A 22,488-nucleotide genomic window follows, 5' to 3' on the forward strand; every position below is an offset into this window, starting at 1 on the left:
AATTCCTCGGCTCCAGAAAGCTAACAGAACATGGAACATGCTAACCTGAACTGTATGCTATTGCTATTGAACAATATTCCTGGTTTCTCAGCATCTCCCTTTTTTTCTCAACCTTCAAATGTTTAATACTAGACATCAATCACTTTTACCAGAGAACTATTAACTAGAGTCCACCTAATTTGACAATTAGGTGGTTACTGAGCACTGAGTGACTCAATCTTAACAGAATCTGGATTCCTGTGGGTTTAAGAATGAATAAGAAGTGAAGACATAGAGACAGGCCTGCATAGGCTACAGTTTCAAAAACTTGGCTATAAATGGAAGAGGATGCAAGAAAGTGATCCAGCATTTTTATAAACTGACGGGAAGGATCCAAGGGAAAGAATGGAAACAAAGTTCTGGAGAAGAAAAGAAAGAAGGTTTACTGTGCATTAGATCTAGCACACACATTCTCTATTTAATCATCAAATAAGCTTTGTGAGGCATAGTATCTCCTTTCTACAAAAGCAGGTATCTGAGGTAAAGGCATTAAGGCCCTGGGCGGTTTGGCTCAGTAGATAGAGCATCAGCCTGCGGACTGAAAAGTCCCAGGTTCGATTCCAGTCAAGGGCATGTACCTTGGTTGCGGGCACATCCCCAGTAGGAGGTGTGCAGGAGGCAGCTGATTGATGTTCCTAACTCTCTATTCTCCCTTCCTCTATGTAAAAAATCAATAAAATATATTTTTTAAAAAAAGAATTTTGCTCAAGGTTCTACAGCTAGTAAGCTACAAAGTCAAAACTGAAATCCAGGTTTTTCACAAAAAATCCACGATTCTTTATATCATACTACTATGGACAGGAAAATAAACTAAATTCTCAACAATGACATGAAAAAGAGGTTAAAGATGAAAACAAGCTGACAGGTAAGGGAAGTATGGGATGATGAAAAGGAGTGAATTCAGGTTTCTTAGTCTCTAAAGCAGGGGTCCTCAAACTTTTTAAACAGGGGGCCAGTTCACTGTCCCTCAGACCGTTGGAGGGCTGGACTATAGTTTTAAAAAAAAACTATGAACAAATTCCTATGCACACTGCACATATCTTATTTTGAAGTAAAAAAACAAAACAGGAACAAATACAATATTTGTATTTGCATGTGGCCCGCAGGCTGTAGTTTGAGGACCCCTGCTCTAAAGTCTACATGCAGTAAGAAACAAGGTCATCTGCTGAAAGTGAGTGGGATATTACTGGGCACAGTGAGAATGAGGTGAATGTAAATATTTGAAATAATCACTGTGCATAATGGAAAGACCCATGCTATTAGAGGGGTCCAAATGAGGTTGAAAATCATAAGACATTCCTAATCTGTTATCTGAGAACAATCTCTCCCTTCTCTGAACTCCCATCATTCTGTTTATTAGAGTATGAGCTATAATATAAATACAAGGTAGTATATGGGCTAGCTCTGTACAAATACTTACTCCACACTGGATAATTAGTTTTTGGGAAGCAAGGCCCATGCTTTCTAACTCTCCATATGCCCCCATAATACCATTTTATAGTGTCAACCTTGTATTTTTCCTCTGTGTTTTAGAAGGTAGCAAACAGGAAAAGAGTAAGAGAATGGTGAGAATCAAAACTAAGATGGAGATCATGATGCTAAAGCAACTGCTTCTTCACATTACCTCTCTGCTTCAAAGAACTAATTGCTTTCCCAGTAATTATAAAATAAAACCCAGATGTTTCAGTATGACATAAGGCATTCCCATAATCTGGCCTTACCTGTGGTCTCCAGACTTGTCCTCAAACATTTTGCACATTCATCATCTCTGTGCCTTTCTTTGGTTATTCCTTTCCTCTCCTATCTCTGCCTGCCCAAATCTTACCCATTCATCAACATATTTGCCAGTGTTATCTCCGATAAGGGTTTAATCTCCAACATTTACAGGGAACTCATACAGCTTAACAAAAGGAAGATAAACAACCCAATTAAAAAATGGGCAATGGACCTAAATAGATACTTTTCAAAAGAGGACATAAGGAAGGCCAAGAGACATATGAAAACATGCTCAAAGTCACTAATCAACCCGAGAGATACAAATCAAAACGACAATGAAACAGCCTAAGTGCCCATCAGCAGATGAGTGGATTAAAAAACTGTGGTACATCTATACAATGGAATAATGCTGCGGTAAAAAAGAAGGAATTCTCACCATTTGCAACAGCATGGATGGAACTGGAGAGCATTATACTAAGTAAAATAAGCCAGTCGGAGAAAGATAAATATCACATGATCTCACTCATTTATGGAATATAATAAACAACATAAACTGATGAACAAAAACAGATCCAGATCCAGAGAAGCATAGATCAGATGCTCAAAACTTAGAGGGAAGGTAGGGGAGGATGAGGGTAAGGGGGAGAGATCAACCAAAGGACTTATATGCAAGCATATAGGCCTAACCAATGGACACAGACAACAGGGGGGTGAGGGCATGAGTGGGGAGGATGGGGGGTAATGTGGGGATAAAGACACATATATAATAACTTAATAAAAAATTTAAAAAAAGAAACAAGCCCTAACCGGTTTGGGTCAGTGGATAGAGCGTCAGCCTTCAGACTCAAGGGTCCCAGGTTCGATTCCAGTCAAGGGCATGTACCTTGGTTGCAGGCACATCCCCAGTGGGGGGTGTGCGGAGGGCAGCTGATCAGTGTTTCTCTCTCATCGATGTTTCTAACTCTCTATACCTCTCCCTTCCTCTCTGTAAAAAATCAATAAAATTTTTTTTTTTTTTTAAAAAGAAAGAAACAAAAAAAACCCGAAAATGAGGTACCATCTCACACCTGTCAGAATGACTATCATCAACAAATCAACAAATGACAAGTGCTGGAGGGGATGTGGACAAAAAGGAACCCTCATGCACTGATGGTGGGAATGCAGACTGGTGCAGCTACTGTGGAGAACAGTATGGAGTTTCCTCAAAAAACTAAAAATGGAGCTCCCATTTGACCCAGTGATTTTACTTCTAGGAATACATCCCAAGACACTAGAAACACCAATCAGAAAGGATATATGCACCCCTATGTTCATAGCAGCACAATTTACAATAGCTTAAGATTTGGAAGCAGCCTAAGTGCCCATCAGCAGATGAGTGGATTAAAAAACTGTGGTATATCTACACAATGGAATACAATGCTGCTGTAAAAAGGAAGGGACTCTTACCATTTGCAATAGGATGGAGCTGGAGAGCATTATGCTAAGTGAAATAAGTCAGTCAGAGAAAGATAAATATCACATGATCTCACTCATTTGTGGAATATAATGAACAACATAAACTGATGAACAAAACCAGATCCACACACAGAACCTACACAGAACCTAGAGACAGAAGAACTTCGCTGGAGAGAACATGGCAAAAGATCCTGGACAGAAACTGGCCACAGAACCTAGAGACAGAACCTAGCGAGAGAACCTGGCTGAAGAACCTAGAGACAGAACCTGGCTACAGAACCTGGATAGAACATGGCAAGAGAACCTGACTAGAACCTGGTGACTGAACCTGGCTGGAGAACCTGGACAGAACCTGGCTGGAGAACCTAGCGAGAGAACCTGGCTACAGAACCTGGCTGGAGAACCTACAGAACCTGGCAATAGAACCAGGCAAGAGAACCCAACCATGCTGATCAACTGAACGCTGCCTCTGTGTCGTTCCTTCTTAGCCGACTCCGTCCACACCTTTGGGGACCCCTGTACCTGCTGGGGTTGGACCCCAGCAAGGGCGATATCTTTCTTTCTTTTTAAAATTTAATTTAATTTTTTCCATCACCATTTATGATGATATCTTTCATATCATGAGTGTTCCATGAAAATATGATGATATTAGTGATTCAAGGAAGTTCTGTTTGATGAGTTTTTCTGTCTCTATATTTAGGTCAAAATAAATAATAATTGACATTTTCTAGAGATAAAAAACAAACAAACAAACAAAAAAAACAGATCCAGAGACAGAGAAGCATCGATCAGACCGTCAAACCTCAGAGGGAAGGTAGGGGAGGGAGGGGTAAGGGGGAGAGATCAACCGAAGGACTTGTATGCATGCATATAAGCATAACACATGGACACAGTCACCAGGGGGGTGAGGGCATTAGCGGGGTGGAGGGGTGGGGGAGCAAAGGGGGGCATAAGGACACATATGTAATACCTTAATCAATAAAGAAAAAAAGAACCCAGCTCAGATGCTACTTCCTCCCTGAAGTCTTCCTCATTCCTATCCCCAAGCAGTCTCCTTTTGTGTTCTTATAATAGTTTCTAAGTTTACTTGAACACTTATTATATTACATTCAGTTTTGTGTTTATTCAGTTTCCTCTACTAAAATGTAAGCTACTGAGAGCATGGATTGTGTTCTGGTCTAGGGCAGTGACGGCGAACCTATGACACGCGTGTCAGAGTTGACACGCGAACTCATTTTTTTGGTTGATTTTTCTTTGTTAAATGGCATTTAAATATATAAAATAAATATCAAAAATATAAGTCTTTGTTTTACTATGGTTACAAATATCAAAAAATTTCTATATGTGACACGGCACCAGAGTTAAGTTAGGGTTTTTCAAAATGTTGACACGCTGAGCTCAAAAGGTTCGCCATCACTGATCTAGGGTATATCCCACAGCCTTTATTATTAATGTATGATACTTAATTCAACTGAAAAAGCTGGAACTTAAAAAGTGATACCTAGTCTTAAGCCTCACTCTCTGTCCCATGGTGTTACTCACTTTTTCAGCTTCTATAATCTACTTAAAAAATCACTATTTTTCTTATACTAACTATAGTTACCCATCTGTAATTTACCCTAAGAAAAAAATTCTCTTTTAAAGGTGATCTCCTGGTTCGTGGGTCAACACCCAACCACTGTGCCACACTGGCCAGGCAAGAAAAAAATTATTAAAAGGGGGAAAGAAAAGCTCTAGTGGAAAAAGTAGAAACATTTCAAGCTTTCAACAATAAAAACAGGCTAGACACATGTGAAAGACATTGGCCTGATGGAAACAGATAATATGTCAAATGAAAACTGAGTATTGAAATATGATGAAAATCTAAAAAATGGTGAAAGACGAAGGTAGAACACAAAATTCTATCTATACTACAATTAGGAAAAAGAATATGCAAATAGGTGAGAACCAGAAGGAAATGCTGAAAATCAAGATTGCTGTTTGTTACAGTGAATAATTTCAGATTTTTAAAAAAAGGTACCACTTGAGGATATGTTATTATTGATTTGAGAGAGAGGGAGGAATGGAGAGAAACAACAACGTGAGAGAGAAACATTGATAGGTTGCCTCCTGTATGTACCCCAGTTGGGAAGCAAACTCACAATCTAGGTACATGCCCAAATTAAACCGCAAACTTTTGGTGTATAGGACGATGCTCCAACCACTGAACCACCTGGCCAGGGGGGTGGCACCATTCATTTTTTATGTTGATACATAGTACCACAATTTCTCCCCAAAAGAAAAAAAGTCCTTTTAAAAGAAATAGTATGATCAATATTTAAATATGCAGTCCATTAGATTTTTAAATTCCATAAAGGTAGAACAATGGATCTCCATTGGGGGTGAGTTTGCTTGACACCCTCCCTAGACATTTGGTGATGTCCGGAGATATTTTTGGTTGTCATGATGGGGTGGGGGAATCTATTGGTATATAATGGTGGGAGCCAGGGAGGCTGCTAAATATCCTACAATGCACAGAACAGTCTCCCCTTCCTTCTACAAAAGAATCAGCCAGCCCCAAATGTCAATAATGTCATTGCTGAAAAACTATAGGGTAGAGAATGTGTCATCTTATTGGTTTCTGGAAACCTACTGGCTAGAACAGTGCCTAGGGTGCAGAAAACACTCAACATATATGAATGAACACACACCATCCTTTCTCCTTGGACTTTATTCTGATACTGTGAACTACCCCACTGTCAAGTTTTTTATTTTGTGCTCAGTCTCATCTAATAAACCAAATTCTGAAGCTTCATAGGATCAATTCTTTATAATGTATCAAAGGCACTATGAGTAATGACTTCTTATAACTTCCAACTTCTAAAGACATCAAAATTTGCTACACTTAGTTTTTAATACCTTTAACACTTGGTAGTTACCCGAAGAGTAGTTATAACTCATTTTAATAAAAATACAAGCATAAAAATAAAGACACATTATAAAATATTTTTCTAAGTACTGTTTCAAAACAGAGGGGAAGGAGGCTGGGGGGAGGCTGAAGAAGGTAAAGGGAGTCAAATATATGGTGATTGAAGGAGGCTAAACTTTGGGTGATGAACACAGTGTATTATAGAATTATACACTTGAAATTTACATATCTTATTAACCATGTCATTCCAATAAATTTAGTAACACAAATATGGTTTCAAGAATAAATTACCAATTATGAAATGACTTCTAAAAAGCCTGATGATCTTCAAACACAAATTCAACAGATTCAAGGAACATTTCTGAACATCCACCATGTACAGACCACTATACTATACTTAATATAGAAAATTTTCTATTTTAAATATACCATGTAAAAAAATAAAAATAAAATAGTCTGGCTGTTGTGGCTCAGTGGTTGAGCATCAACCTATGAATCAGGAGGTATGGTTAGATTCCTGGTCAGGGCACTGCTTGAGTTGTGGGCTCCATCCCCAGTAGGGGGTGTACAGGAGGCAGCAGATCAATTATTCTCATCATTGATGTTTCTATCTCTCTCTCCCTCTCCCTTTATCTCTGAAATAAAAAAAAATATTAAAAAAAATAAAATCAATAAATACACCATGTAAACAACTACTAAACTAATATTGACATAATATCTTACCACATCTTGTTTCAATTCTTGTACAGGGGACTCATTTCCAACTTTGTGTGCAGTGTTCTCTGTTTCCTATTTTAAAACAAGAGAAACAGAGACCAAATGATAACATCCTTTCTTTAAAACTCTATTTAAAATGGGTACAAATTAGAAAATACAGCATTAATAAATCAAACACCCAGCCCAGCTGGTGTGGCTCAGTGGATGATCATCGACCTATGAATCAGGAGATCAGGGTTCAATTCCTGGTCAGGGCACATGCCTGGGTTATGGACTTGATTCCCCAGTAGGAGGCTTGCAGGAGGCAGCCAATCACTGATGTTTCTATCTCTTTTTCCTTCTCCCTCTCCCTTCTTCTCTAAAATCAATAAAAGTATATTTAAAAAACAAATAAATAAAAGGCCCATAAAGGGCTCAAATGTTTGTATACTGATAGATGCCCAGAGGTTTTATGCCAACCGGGACAATATGGTTTGTATAAGAAGGTTATCAATCAGCAATTTTTAATTTTTCAACTGCAATAGAACATTTTCCTTTAAAAGTGCCTTTTTAACCTTAATAAACTGTGCAGCAGGGATGGGAAACGTCCGGCCTGCATACCATATAAGGCTGGCAAAATCATTTGGTCTGGCCCTGCCAAGCCATTGGGGGTGAGTTAATTAAATGTCTGACCAAATACAGTAGGCTAACTTTTAAGTTGATAATTTTGTATGGCCTGCAAATGATGTTATAAACATCCAAATGGCCCTTGGAAGAAAATAGGTTTCCCATCCCTGCTATACAGGAAGATAAGAACTACTAAGTACCTTCATAGCCTAAAAAGATTAAGGATTTAAGCAAAAATAACAAAGTATTGCTGCATAAATATGCATAAATATAAAAGTATATAATGCAGAAAACCACATTCAGACAATTGTTTTCTTAAAAACTCTATATTCTTTAGAAAAAAAGGAAGCAAAACTTAACCAGAAATTAAATGAAGTCCTAGAACAATAGGTGAACAAAATTAAACCCACCAAAAATACATATATATCTACGTATACATTCATATACACATACGTACATATATATATATATTTGGGAGGTTAGAGAAGGTAGAAATAGATACTGCATTTTTCTAGGAAAAATTTTGGGTGAAATAAGATAATCATGCATTTGTAAAACATAACACCATATTTTTCTCCATCTTAAGTTATCTTTATATTTATAGAATACAGCAATTTGAACACTACTACTAATACTGAGAGGAAAAAAAAAACCTCTTCATAATTCTTGGTGCACACCACAGACTTGTTAAAGAAGGCATTTTTTTTGTCAGATAAGTGACTTAAGACACACAAGAATGTATGTAAGTATTAAGGTAGCACTTCTACAAAGTATCCAGATGCTATCACAATAGGCTCCATGATATAGTTACTCCAGAGATTATTAGATTCTACTAATTTTAAGTGTTAGATAAAATTCAAAGTCTACCACAGCCCAAGAGGGCCTAACATGACATTGCCCCTGCCTTCATCTTTGACATCTTCTACATTTTCACCCTCCCTCTCCCACCAATACCCCACGATTACACTTGATGGCTCTCTACCGTCCTTAGAGTCATAGCTCCAGTGTTATTACATCAGAACAGCCTTCCCTTACTACCCTAAAATAGCCTCACCCCCTCAACTTTCAATCACATTATCCTATTTTCTTTTTCTTCTTTGAACTATCATAATCTGAAACTACCTTGTTTACTTATTTTTTTCTCTTCCCTACCCCACTAGAATGTCAGCTCCTTGTTTGTTCTGTCTACCACTACTTAACCAGCACCCTAAAACAATGCCTGGCAAAAGTAATCACTTGTTGAATGAATGTTGAATAATGCATGTTCTGACTTTTCTTCAATTAATACACATATCTTAAGTTTATATATCCTTTAATCAAATACTGACATTAAACTTATTACAAACACCTATAATCAAAAGCAATTAAAGGTGGGGGAAGAGTTAACTGGAAAAAGGTGGTCAAAAGGTACAAACTTCTAGTTAGAACAGTGATTCTCAACCTTGGCTGCATATTAGAATCACCTGGGAATCTTTTTAAAATTCTGATTTCTGGGCCTCATCCTCCGGAAATTCTGTTTCTTTGTTATGAGGTGGGGCCACAACATTAGTAACAAAGAAACAGAATGTCCGGAGATGAGGCCCAGAAATCAGGATTTTAAAAAGATTCCCAGGTGATTCTAATGTGCAGCCAAGGTTGACAACCACTGAGCTAGAAGATAAATAGGTACTAGGGATGTAACGTACAACACAATGGCTATAGCTAACACTACAGTTTAATATACAGGAAAGTTGTTGAGAGTAAAGAGTTCTCATTACAAGGAAATTTTTCCCCATTTTTTCTTTCTTTTTATTGTATCCATGTGAGAAGGTAGATGTTAGCTAAACCTATTGTGATAATCATTTCCTAATATATGTAAATCAAACCATCATGCTGTACTATTTAAACTTATACAGTGATGTGTTTCAGTTATATCACAATAAAACTTGGAAAAAAGAAACAAAAGCACAGTTAATGCATGTTAGAGAAACACCTTCAACTGCATTACAAATTAAGTATAAGTATCCAATTCTCCTCCAATAACTGTTCATGAGTAAGAAAATCAGAGGCATTGTACAACCTATATCCATGGATAGTTTCCCTAAATTAACCTAAGCAAAATTACACACTAAAAACTCTTGTACCTCATTTTAATTTGTTTGAATTAATTATAAAGATCACAGATTACTATTGTTACACTGACCAAAACTGCCAAGCAGTGATTAGACTTCTGTTTTATTTGGCTTTAATAAAACTCTCCTGGACTTTGAACTTTTGAAAGCTATCAACTCCTATAAGTTAAACTGCTATTAAGTCATAAGTTTATAAGTTTAAAGGAGTGATATGGCACCTACCAGAAGATACAATCTCTAGAGAAGTAAAATAGAAAGATTTCTTAGTAAAACCTCATTTAGTATATCTACATTTAGTATAGCTATCCTATATAATAAGAGGCTAATATGCAAATAGACCAAACTACAGAATGACTGATTGCTATGATGAGCACTGACCACCAGGGTGCAGACGCTCAAGGCAGGAGCTGCCCCCTGGTGTTCAGTGCGCTCCCACAGGGGGAGCGCTGCTCAGCCAGAAGCAGGGCTCACGGCTGGCGAGCACAGTGGCAGTGGTGGCAGAGCTAAGGAACAGGGAGCCTGGCGCTGGCGAGCACAGTGGCAGTGGCGGCAGAGCTAAGGAACAGGGAGCCTGGCGCTGGCGAGCACAGTGGCAGTGGCGGCAGAGCTAAGGAACAGGGAGCCTGGCTTCTGGCTGGTGAGCTAATTGGCAGTGGTGGGAGCCTCTCCCGCCTCTGCAGCAGCACAAAGGACCCCTTGGGGGATGTCCGACTGCTGGCTTACGGGAGTGGGCCTAAGCCGGCAGTCGGACATCCCCCAAGGAGTCCCGGACTGAGGGCACAGGCCGGGCTGAGACCCCCTGCCCCCAGTACACGAATGTTGTGCAGCGGGCCTCTAGTATCTATATAGATATGCATAGATACATATATATCTAACATACACAGTGGGACCTTGACTTACGAGTGTCCCGACTAACGAGTTTTTCAAGATCCGAGCCGTCTCTCGGCCGATTTTTTGCTTTGAGTTGCGAGCTAAAATTTGGGTTACGAGCCAGCTTCAGATACCCCACCGCTAGTTGGCGCAGCGAACATCACAGTGAATACCACAACATCAGCCCAGCATCACATGTCTCACTCGTTCACAACTGATTTGACATACGAGTAATCTGAGTTACGAGCTTTGTCACGGAGAGAATTAAACTCGTAAGTCAAGGCCCCACTGTATTTCATATATAATTCTCTCCCAGTGCTAAGATCCAGGTCCTTTCCCTAGCACCTCAATCAGGCTTTGGGGATAAAGCAATGGAAGCCAAGCATATGCTTGCAGACAACTAATACCAACTTTGCTAGACTTGAGACAGTCTTCATATATTACCCCTTCTGGATTTGGACTGCCCCATTACTGAAGCACAGTACCTACTAAATCCCAGCTTCCCATCATCAAGCCATTTCTCTAACCCCTATATATCACAACCTCAGAAACACACTTCCTTTAAAAAGTGTGGTAGATCATTCAATTGCTAGCAATTCACACCACCTCTCTTTGTGTGGGATATCAGAGCTCTGCTTGTATGCTCCTTACATTATTGAGTTATAAAACTTGAGCTTTTAAATTTTAACAAGCATATCCAATAAAAGACTAACTCAGTTTCACAAATCGTTTGTACAAAAGTGATCTACACTAAAACAAACAACAGGAAACAATTCTTAAATAGCTGTCATAGTCATCCATTCAATACTATCAACACTGTCTCTTTGTTGCTCTTATGTGTTGACATTCTAACTGCCTCTTAACAACTCTCTCTCTGCACTTAGTCTCTTTCCTCCAAATATTCTTCCACCCTTCTACCATGAATCTTTTGTTAATTCCTCAGCAAAAAACATTGGCGAGCCCTGGCTGGTGTGTTCAGTGGTTAGGGCATCTGCCCATGCACCGCAGGCTTGTGGGTTCGATTCCAAGTCAAAGGCACCTACCTGAGTTGCGGGTTCAACCCCCAGGCCCTGGTCAGGGTGGGTGTGAGAGGCAACCAATCGATGGATGTCTCTCTCCTCCCACCTCCCTTCTAATCTCTCTAAAAATCAATAGAAAAATATCCTTGGGTGAGGATTAACAACAACAAAACAAAGAAACAAAATAACAAACAAGAAAACCTTGGAGAGCACAACTGTAAGACATGTAAAAATTGATGTCTTAAATGTCTTTTGAAAGATCACATTTAAGGCTCATTAAGTCTGGCCCCAATTTTCTTTTTCAGCATTCTATAACTGAAATATTTACATGGGTCACACAGTCTTTTAATGCTCCCAGCAAATTCTGTCTTTGCACATTCATTAGTTCATACTATTGGCTAACATACAACGCTTTCTCAAATTTTCTCTATCATCTATGCAAATCTCTCTCAATTTTCAAAGCCCAGCACAAGTTTTACCTCCTTCCTAAAACTCTTCTCTGCTATTCCAGGTAACAGTGCTGTGACGGTCACTCTGTCTCTCCCTTCCTCTTCCAAACTCCATGTAGCACTTTGGGTCTATTCTATTTTACAAACATCAATACTTCATATGTCATCTCTTCACATACATGTTCTTCTGTAAGATTATAAAATAATAAAATATCGATACTATATCAAATTTTTCTTGGTTTGCTTAAGCCAGTGATGGCGAACCTTTTGAGCTCGGCGTGTCAGCATTTTGAAAAACCCTAACTTAACTCTGGTGCTGTGTCACATATAGAAATTTTTTGATATTTGCAACCATAGTAAAACACTTATATTTTTGATATTTATTTTATATATTTAAATGCCATTTAACAAAGAAAAATCAACCAAAAAAATGAGTTCGTGTGTCACCTCTCACACGCGTGTCATAGGTTCGCCATCACTGGCTTAAGCTATCAATCAATATGCCATGTATACATAATATGTACTCAATAGTCTTGAGTACATCCATGCCATAGAATACTACTTTACAGTAAAAGAGAACAAACCATTGATACATGCAACAACTTGGATAGATTTCAATCCTTTCAGCCAATCTCAAAAGGTCACACATGCCGGGCCATGTGGAGCAGTCAGTGGTTGAGCATTAACCCAGTAACCAGGAAGTTACTGGTTTGATTCCCAGTTAGGGCACATGTCTGGGTTGTAGGCTTGATCCTGGATGGGGGAGCATGCAGGAAGCAGGTGATTGATGATGTTTCTCTCAATGTTTCTCTCTCTCTCCCCACTTCCCCTCTCAAAAAAAAAAAATCAATACATAGAAATATATTTTAAAAAGTCACACACTATATGATTCCATTTACAGGACATTCTCAAATGACAAAATTATAGAGATGGAAAACAGATTAGTGGCTGCCTAGTGTCATGGATGATGTGGGGGAGGTGACAGGTGTGACTTTATAAAGGGATAGCACAGGGAGATCTTTGTGGTGATGAAGCTGATCTACATCTGAAGTATGGTGGTGGTTACACACATATACACATGTAATAAACTGACATAGAACTACATACTCACACTGTCCAATTCCTGGCTTTGATATTGAGCTCTAAATAAAATATAAGCACTGGGGAAATGGGTTAAGGATACACAGGATTTTCTCTGTACTGTCTTTGCAGTTTCCTGCGACTCTACAATTATTTCAAAATGAAAAGTAAAAAATAACAATATCCAACTTCATATTTAGCTACTAAATATGTACATTGTCTATCTAATTTTACTGAAGTTAAGGACAATCTATAATTACTGAGATAAAGTAAATTCCCAAAACCTATTTCACCTAAAAATATCTCAGAGCTAAGTGGCTTTTAAAACCTAACTATAATAATAAAAGCATAATATGCTAATTAGACTGGACAGCCTTCCAGACAAAGCTGGGGCTGTGAGGGCCTAGCCCCTTGCACAAATTTTGTGCACCGGGCCTCTAGTAAGCATAATAAAGAGCAATGATCTCTGGATATGGGGATTGAGAACATGAGTGATGGGAGGGGAGTTATATTTTCAATTATCTACTTTTGCACCAAGTAAATTTTAACCATGTCTGTATACTACTTTATTATTTTTATTAAATAGAATATAAAAGGATTTTTATAAAATATAAGGAATAAAGAATTATGATATAACCTTTCTTAAGAACTCAATTTAAGAAAAAGAACATTGTTACTATTAGTTTTCAAGTCTCTTGTATATCCTTTTTCATTTCCATTACATTTGTTGCCTCTTAGAGATGACCAATATCCTAAACTTTGTGTTTATCATTCTCCTGCTATTCTTTATAGTTTGATTATGCTTGCAATTCTAAATAATATATTATTTAATTTTGCATGCTTTTAAACTGAATATAAATGGACTCTTACTGCATATATTTTTCTGTGAATTGTTTCCACCCCACCGCCCACTTAACACTATGGTACTGAAATTCATCCATGTTATTGTATATAACTAATTCATATCCATTGCTATAGAATATTCTATATAAATATACCACAATTTATCAAAGAGACCAATATCCAATGTGTATAAAAAGAAGAAAAGAAGGTAGGGATACTGGAAGTGGAAAAAATAAAGCATGTCTGAGATTATAGATACTTATGTCTAGACATACACAACACACACAAACATATACAAACAAACACATACAGTATATATCCCATTTGATATAAAATATCAAAATCAAAGAATATCTATTTGGTGATATTCCTGTACTTAAAATGACTCTAAGTGATATGTCTTTATACCAAACTTTTTGCTTAAATATAAGGCTGGGATTGATTTTTACGTATGGTAATGATGATAATATAGGTGCCCATAAGAAGTATACAAGTGTTTTGGTTACTCCACATTTTTGCCATGCAAGTATTACTTTTGCAGTTAAAACACACACACACACATAAATACAAGTATTTTATAGTGTTTTATTCTAATAAGTATAAACCAAATAAAATTAGAACTCTAAAAAAAATTATAGTCCTTCCATATAGTACAATATATAATTAGTTATTTTACTATCTAATCACAAATACAATATTACTTAGCAAAAAATATAAACAGAAAGCAAAAGCAAGAAAATGAAGAATTACATAAAAGAGAAAAATGAATGGAAAGTGTACATTATTTGTAGAAACATAACTTTCAGAAAGCACAACTTACCTCTAATGTTGAAATTCCAACCTTTTCTGAAGACCTGTTCAGAAATAAAAGCAAGGTGGCATTGAATAGTGCAGGTGAGAAGGAAATTACTTCTCTACACAAAAAAGTCTACATTTTAAAAAACATGTATTTATTCTGTGACTGAAAAAAGTCCCTGTGCATATAGAAAAATGTAGTAAACACATAAAGAGAAGAAAATTAAACTGACCCATAATCTTACCACATAGAGATGTATTTTTTTTGTCTTCCCAGATATATACAGGGCGGGGGCAAATGTAGGTTTACAGTTGTTCATATGCAAATTTCATGCATCGGGCCTCTAGTATGACAATAATAAAAGCATAATATGCTAATTAGACCAGAGAGCCAAACGATCTTCCGGATGTCCTTCTAGATGTCGCCGCGGCAGCGGGGGCCAAGGCAGAGGCAGTTAGGAGCGATCAGGCAGGCGAGCAGTTAGGAGTGATCAGGCAGGCAAATTGGTTAGGGGCGATCAGGCAAGCAGGTAGAGTGGTTAGGGGTGATGAGGCAGGCACCCAAGCAGTTAGGGGTGATCAAGCAGGCAGAGTGGTTATGGGCGATGAGGCAGGCAGGTGAGCAGTTAGGGGCATCAGGCAGGCAGGCAGAGTGGTTAGGGGCAATCAGGCAGCCAGACAGAGGCAGTTAGGGGTGATTAGGCAGGCAGGCGAGAAGTTAGGGGCAATCAGGCAGGCAGGCAGAGGGGTTAGGGGTGGTCAGGTAGGCAGGTAGCATGGTTAGGGGCAATCAGGTAGGCAGGCAGGTGAGTGGTTAGGAGCCAGCAGTCCCAGATTGTGAGAGGAATGTCCGACTGCCGGGGGATCGGGCCTAAACCGGCAGTTGGACATCCCCAGAAGGGTCCTGGATTGCGAGAGGGTGCAGGCTGGGCTGAGGGACTCCCCCTGCTCCGTGCACGAATTTTGTGCACTGGGCCTCTAGTAATTAATAAATACTAATGCAAGAATAAACTCTGTTTCATGTACGCACAATTGTAAACCTACTTTCGCTCCACAATATATCTCTGATAATAAAAGAGTACTATGCTAATTAGACCAGACGTCATTCTGGATGTCCTTCTGGACTAAGTTGGGGCTGGAGGGAAGTCCGGGTCCCGGGTGCCAGAGGGAAGCCGGTGCCAGCAGCCGGGGGAAGGAAGGCCTACTCTTGCACAAATTTCATGCATCGGGCCTCTAGTATGACAATAATAAGCATTTCTGTAAACAAAATTTTGTACTCTTCCATGATAAATTTCTTTAAGATAAATTACACTTGAGGTAGAACTGCAGGCCAAAGGTTCAGCATTTTGAGACTTTCAGATTACCCTCTGAACAGTTGTACCAATTTACACTCCTACGTTTCTGAGTGCATGTTTCTTAGTATCCCTGCTAAAAATGAGTTTTTTAAAATTTCACAAATTTGATAGACAAAAGTATATCTCATTGTTGTCTTGATTTGTAGTGTGTATGAAGTTTTTTACACATTAGACCTGTACAGTGCTTCTGAAGAGAGTAGACCAGTTTTGTTCCCAGCTCATTTTACTACTGTATCAATACTCTATTCTTAAACAGACTATTCCAGGAATAAAAATTTTTAAAAGTAAATTTTCACACACCCCTGCCACATTTTTCTTCAAAGAGAAACAGTTTGATATCCACTACAAAGCATACCCTTATAGCTATTTAGTATATTTTAGGGTTATGCAATAAGGAACACTTTTAAATGAGTAATATTACTATGCCATTCCTAATTTTCTTTTGTTAAAATGCAATGATCACAAATGATACAACTTTATGTTGAATGGCACCTTCAAGATCATCTAACCATACAGCTTCTGCTTACAGTTAAAAACTGAGGTGCTAAGAGATTGACTAGCCCCAAAGTCACATATTTAGGGGCAGAACAAAGAAAAGCATTGAGTCCTACTACCATGCTCTTCACATGCCACACTGAGTAATCCATGTTTAGCAGAGGAATCCTTGACCTTTAATCAAAACATAAGTGTGATAAAAATTACTTTTGCCATTTAACAGAAAATCAACCCCTATATTCAACGAACATTTATGGAATACCTACTGTGTACCATGGACTGGAGATATGAAAGTGAATAAGACACAATTCTAGTTTAGGGGGGTTTAAGGCTTGTTTTACAAGGGTAGCTGTATAAAATGGTGCCTGCCCATTTAATTGCTGTGCCTGGACAATATAATTTAATATCAACAAAGGACAATTTCCAAAAATGATAATTATTATATCCCTAGTTACTTGGCTTCTCTGGAAAACCTATACTACTATGTAACAAAATCATGTTTATCCAGATGATTAGGACCAAGTACTCAGATTTTTAAAAAAATCCACACAAAGGATAGCTACAATAATACAAGTACAATGAAAACCACAAAAATAAGAAAAACAGAAATCTTGAAGGGGGCTCACATTTCCACGTGGCACATATTCTAAATGCCAATCAGGGGGAAAAAAATCACCTGCTAAGATTTTTAAAAACTTAAGCCCCATGTGAAGTAGAGAAGGGAAGAAAAAAATTCTGCCTTATCCATATCCCTTATTTTGAAAAATCTGACCAGATTTTTAGATGTCTGTCTAAAGAAACAAAAACAAATAAACAGAATAGGGAGCCACATTTATCTTCTGTATGTAACTGGTTCCATAAAGAGCACTTTCTGGCTGTTGATTCATAGGATCTAAGTTATGGGCCAATTGTTGACACACATAGAAATATTCTAGATTGCTTCTGGTGGGGCTTTACATATGGCAGTGTACAAACTACAAAGAGTAATTTATTACAGTCAAACCTCAGTTCTCAAACATCCCCCATCTCGAACAATTCGCCTCTCAACCTGACAACTCTTTTATGCTGATACTTGTATGATCATTCCCATGTCTCTTGGGCGACAAAGGAGAGTCTGAGTCAGTTTACCACTAAATCTCACGCTGTTAACATCCCAGGAAAGTATGCTGTGAATATTTTCGTGTTTTTATGCTTCTGTTGCTGCTTATTATGAAATTTTAATTTTTTACTGTACATTTTTTATTGAATTTTCATTTACATTTCATGTCCTTTTTGTTTTTAAAGTGTTTATTTATAGATTAAACAGTATATTAGACATGTACTGTATATAAAAAAGGCTAGCCCTAGCTGGATTGGCTCAGTGGATAGAGTGTTGGCTTATGGACCGAAGGGTCCTGGGTTCGATTCTGGTCAAGGGCACATGCCTGGGTTATGGGCTTGAGCCCCAGGAGGGGGTGTGCAGGAGGCAGATGATCAATGATTCTCTCATCATTGATGTTTCTATCTCTTTCTCCCTCTCACTTCCTCTCTGAAATAAATTAAATATTTTTTAAAAGGCTAAAACAAGGAATCATTTGGGGGGGGGTCTAGAACGGATTAATTCAATTCAGATTACTTCTAATGGTAAATAATGATTTGGTTCTTGAACAGCCTTCCAGAATGAATTAAGTTTGAGAACCGAGGTTCCACTGTACTTCCTTTTGAGAGACAAGGGGACATAGTGAAAAGAGTATGGATTTTTGAGCAGGTGAACCTGTTGAATATTGTTTCTACCATTTACCCTATGTGAGATCTTGACCAAATTAATTTCTCCAGGCCTCAGTCTCCTCCTCTGTAAAAGGGAGTAAAACCACCTACTTCACAGGAATACTACAAGGGTTGAGAGAATACATGGGGCACACATAATAGTAGTTTCTTCAGCAGCTTTGAATTGCTCCATTGAAAATCAAATGATGAACTTCACTAAGTTTCTCCAAGGCACTTTGGCAGTCTGTCAGTAGTGGGGAGCCTGAGGTCAATTTCTGGAACACAGAAAAGATACCCGAAAGCCTGTCAAGCTCCAGCCCACTTAACAGAGAAAACGAAAAACAAAACAAAACACAAAAACCAACCAAACAAAACAGATTATATTGAACTGATGATTAATATGGGATCCTGCTTGCATTTGATGAGGTCATTAAACAAAAAACTAATTACAAAAGACACTCATGTTCAAAATATATTTTAAATGTTACTGAATGATTAAGCACTTGTTAGGTAGGTAAAACACTTCAGACTATTATACTTTTTCCAGTCTAAATAAGCCTAAAATTGTCTCTAACACGGTAGTCTGTAAGAGCAGAATTCTGTTATGAGGTATTTTTGATCCATTTATAGAGCATTAGCATCTAGTAAAAAGTAAAAGCATGTTTATAACATTAAAGGTTGGCTAAAATGATTTGTATCATGTGCAAAGATGAGAAAAGAACAATTCACTTCACAGTAAGAAACAGTAAATCGTTATTTAGTATTCCCACAGGAAGCATTCCTAATAGGGCCCTTGTATAAAGCAAGGTTTGAAAAACTGTGCTAAGACTTGACTTGCTTTAGCTTTAGTCCTCATAACTTTCCTATGAGATAGTTATATTACCTTCACTATTTTACACAATGAAAAACTGAGGCATAGGTCAGATTAAGTAATTTAAATTGTACTGCTAGTAAATATTAGGACCAGAATTTGACCTTAGGCAGCCTGACTCTAGGGCCCACTCTCTCAAATGCCTTGCAATATTGCTTCCTTTCTAGGTATTAAAAGATGGTGGTTATAAAAATATTCTAAGTGCTGCTATGAATGAGCACTAAAGTAAAGGCAATTAGTGCTGCTTGGGTTGGACTAAACTAATTAAGTCAAAGGCTCTGAATCTTGATCTGCCTTTAACAACTACAATTAATGCCTAATTGATTTGGCACTACTAGGGAATAGAACACTAAAATGTTCCATAAATAAAATTTCCAGAAATGAAACTTCTCTTTGAGTGCCAAACTTCTTAAAGTATTTTAAATTCCAAATTTCAATAACAGCTAAGCCTTGCTGTTCAGTAATTTTTTCCTTGAAATTACTTTCTTAAACAAAGGATATACAATTGACCCTTTCTTATTGACCCAGAGTAGTTATCATGCTCAAATACAACACTATATTTTAATATTCTAATGACCTCCAGGGACCCTAAGGTGTAGAGGACTTAATTGTCTTCAGACTACAGGACCCTAGGCTACTAAGCTTGGAATGTCTGTGTTTTGCATCTTCTTCCTCTATTTGTACTCACTTCTTACAACTGGCCATGCACCCACTTTTAAGCTTTACACGCCCCTCCATTTCTAATTTTTGCTTCTGATCTGCACTGAGCTAGGAAACCAGGTTTTTATAAATGGAATTGCGAAGGAGACTAGACTGTGGGTGGTGAACACACAATAGAACATATAGATAATGTACTATAGAAGTGTATACTTGAAACCTATTTAATTAACCAATGTAACCCCGATAAAGTCAATAAAATATTTTAAAATAAAGAAATAAATATATTTCCTTTTTAAGAAAACAAAAATAAAAATGGAATTGCATGGTAAAGAATCCAGAGATTCTGAGTGAGGGTTTCCCCATGAGAAATTTTGTACATTATTTTATTGTGGACTTTATGGCACTTTTTTTTTATTTTTCAGAGGATGGTTTAAGTGATTACTTCTTTTTTCCCCCAATTTTAAAGGACTCAGTTTATTAACGGACCAGATTACAAAAATAACCATGGTAGATACCTTAGTTCACTCTTCTAATAAGCCTATTGATCTGGTCCCCCTGTTACCAGCATCTCCACCTTCTAGAAAACGGGTGGTCTTTTTCTTCATCCTACCTCGTGGAGAAGACAACTTGAAGGGCCACAGGAAGTTGTTTACTTCTTTGAAGCGCTTTCCAACAGTATAGATCTCATGAATCAGATCTCCCATGCAGATGATTTCATATTTACCAAGAGATTGAGCAATCAGAGTTATCTGTCAGGGCAATTTGTTTTTTGTTGACTTTGCCATAACCACACTTGTAGATCAATTCATTTATTGACTTCAGGTTTGGGTAACCCCATGCAATGTGTGCCTCCACATCCTCAGCTTGTTAACTGAAGCCTTGTTGAGCTTAACAAAGGTGCCTCTGAAGATCTGGAGAAGGCAAAGAAGCTGCAGCATCTTCCAGATCTTTGGGCTCACACCATTGATACTTCTAATCCTGATGACAAATGCTAATTTGGGTTCAGCAGGTACAAAGAAGTGGCCAGCTTCTCTTGTCACCCGAGCCATTCAAATCTCCTTTCTGTACATCTGCTTGTATTCCTTGTGAGAGTGCTTAGCTTTTTCATAGATGAGCTTCCTTCTTGCCTTTTAAAGCATCTTTTGGGCAAACTTCTTTCTCAGGTGCTTGATCTTCAGCTCTGTGAAATTCATTCACTTTTTCTTGAGGGTTTCTGGCACAGCAGGAACTTTCTTCTTCTCTTCTGCACCCTCAATGGCTCCAGCCAGAAAACAGCTTAAGTGATTATTTATTTCCAATTGTATCAGAGGATCATTATTACCAAAGTAGCTGCCAAATAAGTTGAGCTGCCATAAATCTTAAGCATCCCTACACAATCATTCAACTCCTCTTTGTAACTCAGTTTCTAACTTCAAAGTAGTGATAATAACATTATTCAGACTGCTGCCTAAAGAAAACTACATTTATATACTGCATAACTATGTTTTCATCAATGTTCTTAATATAGGATGATGGTCCTATCTATAGATATAAAGAGCCAGGGGCTGTCAGATCCGAAACAACCGAATGGATGACCGAACTGGCTAAGTGGGGCGACAAGGCTGCAGGGGGGTTAATGAGGAATGACCAAATGACTGAAGAGCAGGCTGTGTGGGGAGACCAGGCTGAAGGGGGGGGAGGGCAGTGAGGGGCAACCAAACAGCAGGCTGTGTGGGGTGACCAGGCCAGCAGGGGGGGGCAGTGAGGGGTGACCAGGCTGGTGGGGGGGCAGATGGGGGCAACCAGGTTGGCAGGGGGGCAGATGGGGGCAACCAGGCTGGCAGAGGAGGGCAGTTGTGGGCGACCAGGCTGTCAGGGGGCAGTTGGGGGCGACTATGCTGGCAGGGGGGACAGTGAGGGGCAACTAGGCTGGTGGGGGGGCAGTTGAGGGCAACCAGGCCGGCAAGGGGGGCCGTTAGGGGCAATCAGGTTGGCAGGCAGTGACAGTAAGGGGTGATCAGGCTGGCAGGGGGTCCAGTTAGGGGCGATCAGGCAGGCAGGCAGGTGAGCAGTTAGGAGCCAGTGGTCCTGGATTGTGAGAGGGATGTCCAACTGCCGGTTTAGGCCCGATCCCCCTAGGGGTCCGGATTGGAGAGGGTGCAGGCTGGGCTGAGGGGATCCGCCCTCCTCCCCCAGGCACAAATTTCATGCACCGGCCACTAGTAAGATTATAACAGAGCTGAAAATTTCCTATCATAAAGACCTACCTAGCACAGTGCATTACTCACATTTGTGGTGATGCTAGTGTAAACAAACCTACTACACTGCCAGTCATATAAAAGCAGAGCAGATACAATTATGTACAGTACATAATCCTTGATAATGAGAATGACTACATTACTGATTTATGTTAGTTACTATACTATAATTTTATCATTGTTTTAGAGTGTACTCTTTCTACTTGCAAAAAACCGTTTGCTGCAAAACAGTATGCCTTATTATGCTGGCATCAGCCTCTTACATCTTGTGTTTATTACCGCATCTCTTGATTGCTTCATTTTCTCTTCTGTTTGATTTAGTCTCACGTTGTTTTGTACAATGACATGCTGCATAGGCTTGTAGCCTAGGAGCAATAGGCTATACCACCTAGATTTGTATAAGTGTATTCTATGATGTTCCCACAATAATACAGTTGCCTGACAATGCATTTCTCAGAACATATCCTTTAGGTAAGTGGGGCATGACTATATTCATGTTCAAGTTTGGGGACAGAA

At 38.6% G+C, this 22,488-nt stretch overlaps 1 protein-coding gene and 1 pseudogene across 3 annotated transcripts in view; both read right to left on the reverse strand.

Moving 5' to 3' along the window:
* Positions 1-22,488, reverse strand: part of WDR44 (WD repeat domain 44) — a 102,212-nt gene that overhangs the window by 50,918 nt on the left and 28,806 nt on the right. Inside the window, exons 2-4 of one of the 3 annotated variants that reach the window (XM_036304952.1) lie at positions 18,316-18,479; positions 14,634-14,667; positions 6,842-6,907 (exon numbers count right to left, since the gene is read on the reverse strand). In XM_036304952.1, the coding sequence (XP_036160845.1) occupies positions 6,842-6,907; positions 14,634-14,667; positions 18,316-18,350 (135 nt within the window). In that variant the 5' untranslated portion in view covers positions 18,351-18,479. Of the gene's footprint in view, positions 1-6,841; positions 6,908-14,633; positions 14,668-14,853; positions 14,874-18,315; positions 18,480-22,488 lie in introns of those variants that run through there. The other 2 variants (XM_036304953.1, XM_036304951.1) reach the window with 2 other exon arrangements.
* On the reverse strand, positions 18,779-21,306 carry LOC118653942 (annotated as a pseudogene).

Source organism: Myotis myotis, unplaced genomic scaffold (assembly GCF_014108235.1).
Source record: "Myotis myotis isolate mMyoMyo1 unplaced genomic scaffold, mMyoMyo1.p scaffold_m19_p_4, whole genome shotgun sequence".
Lineage (NCBI taxonomy): Eukaryota > Metazoa > Chordata > Mammalia > Chiroptera > Vespertilionidae > Myotis > Myotis myotis.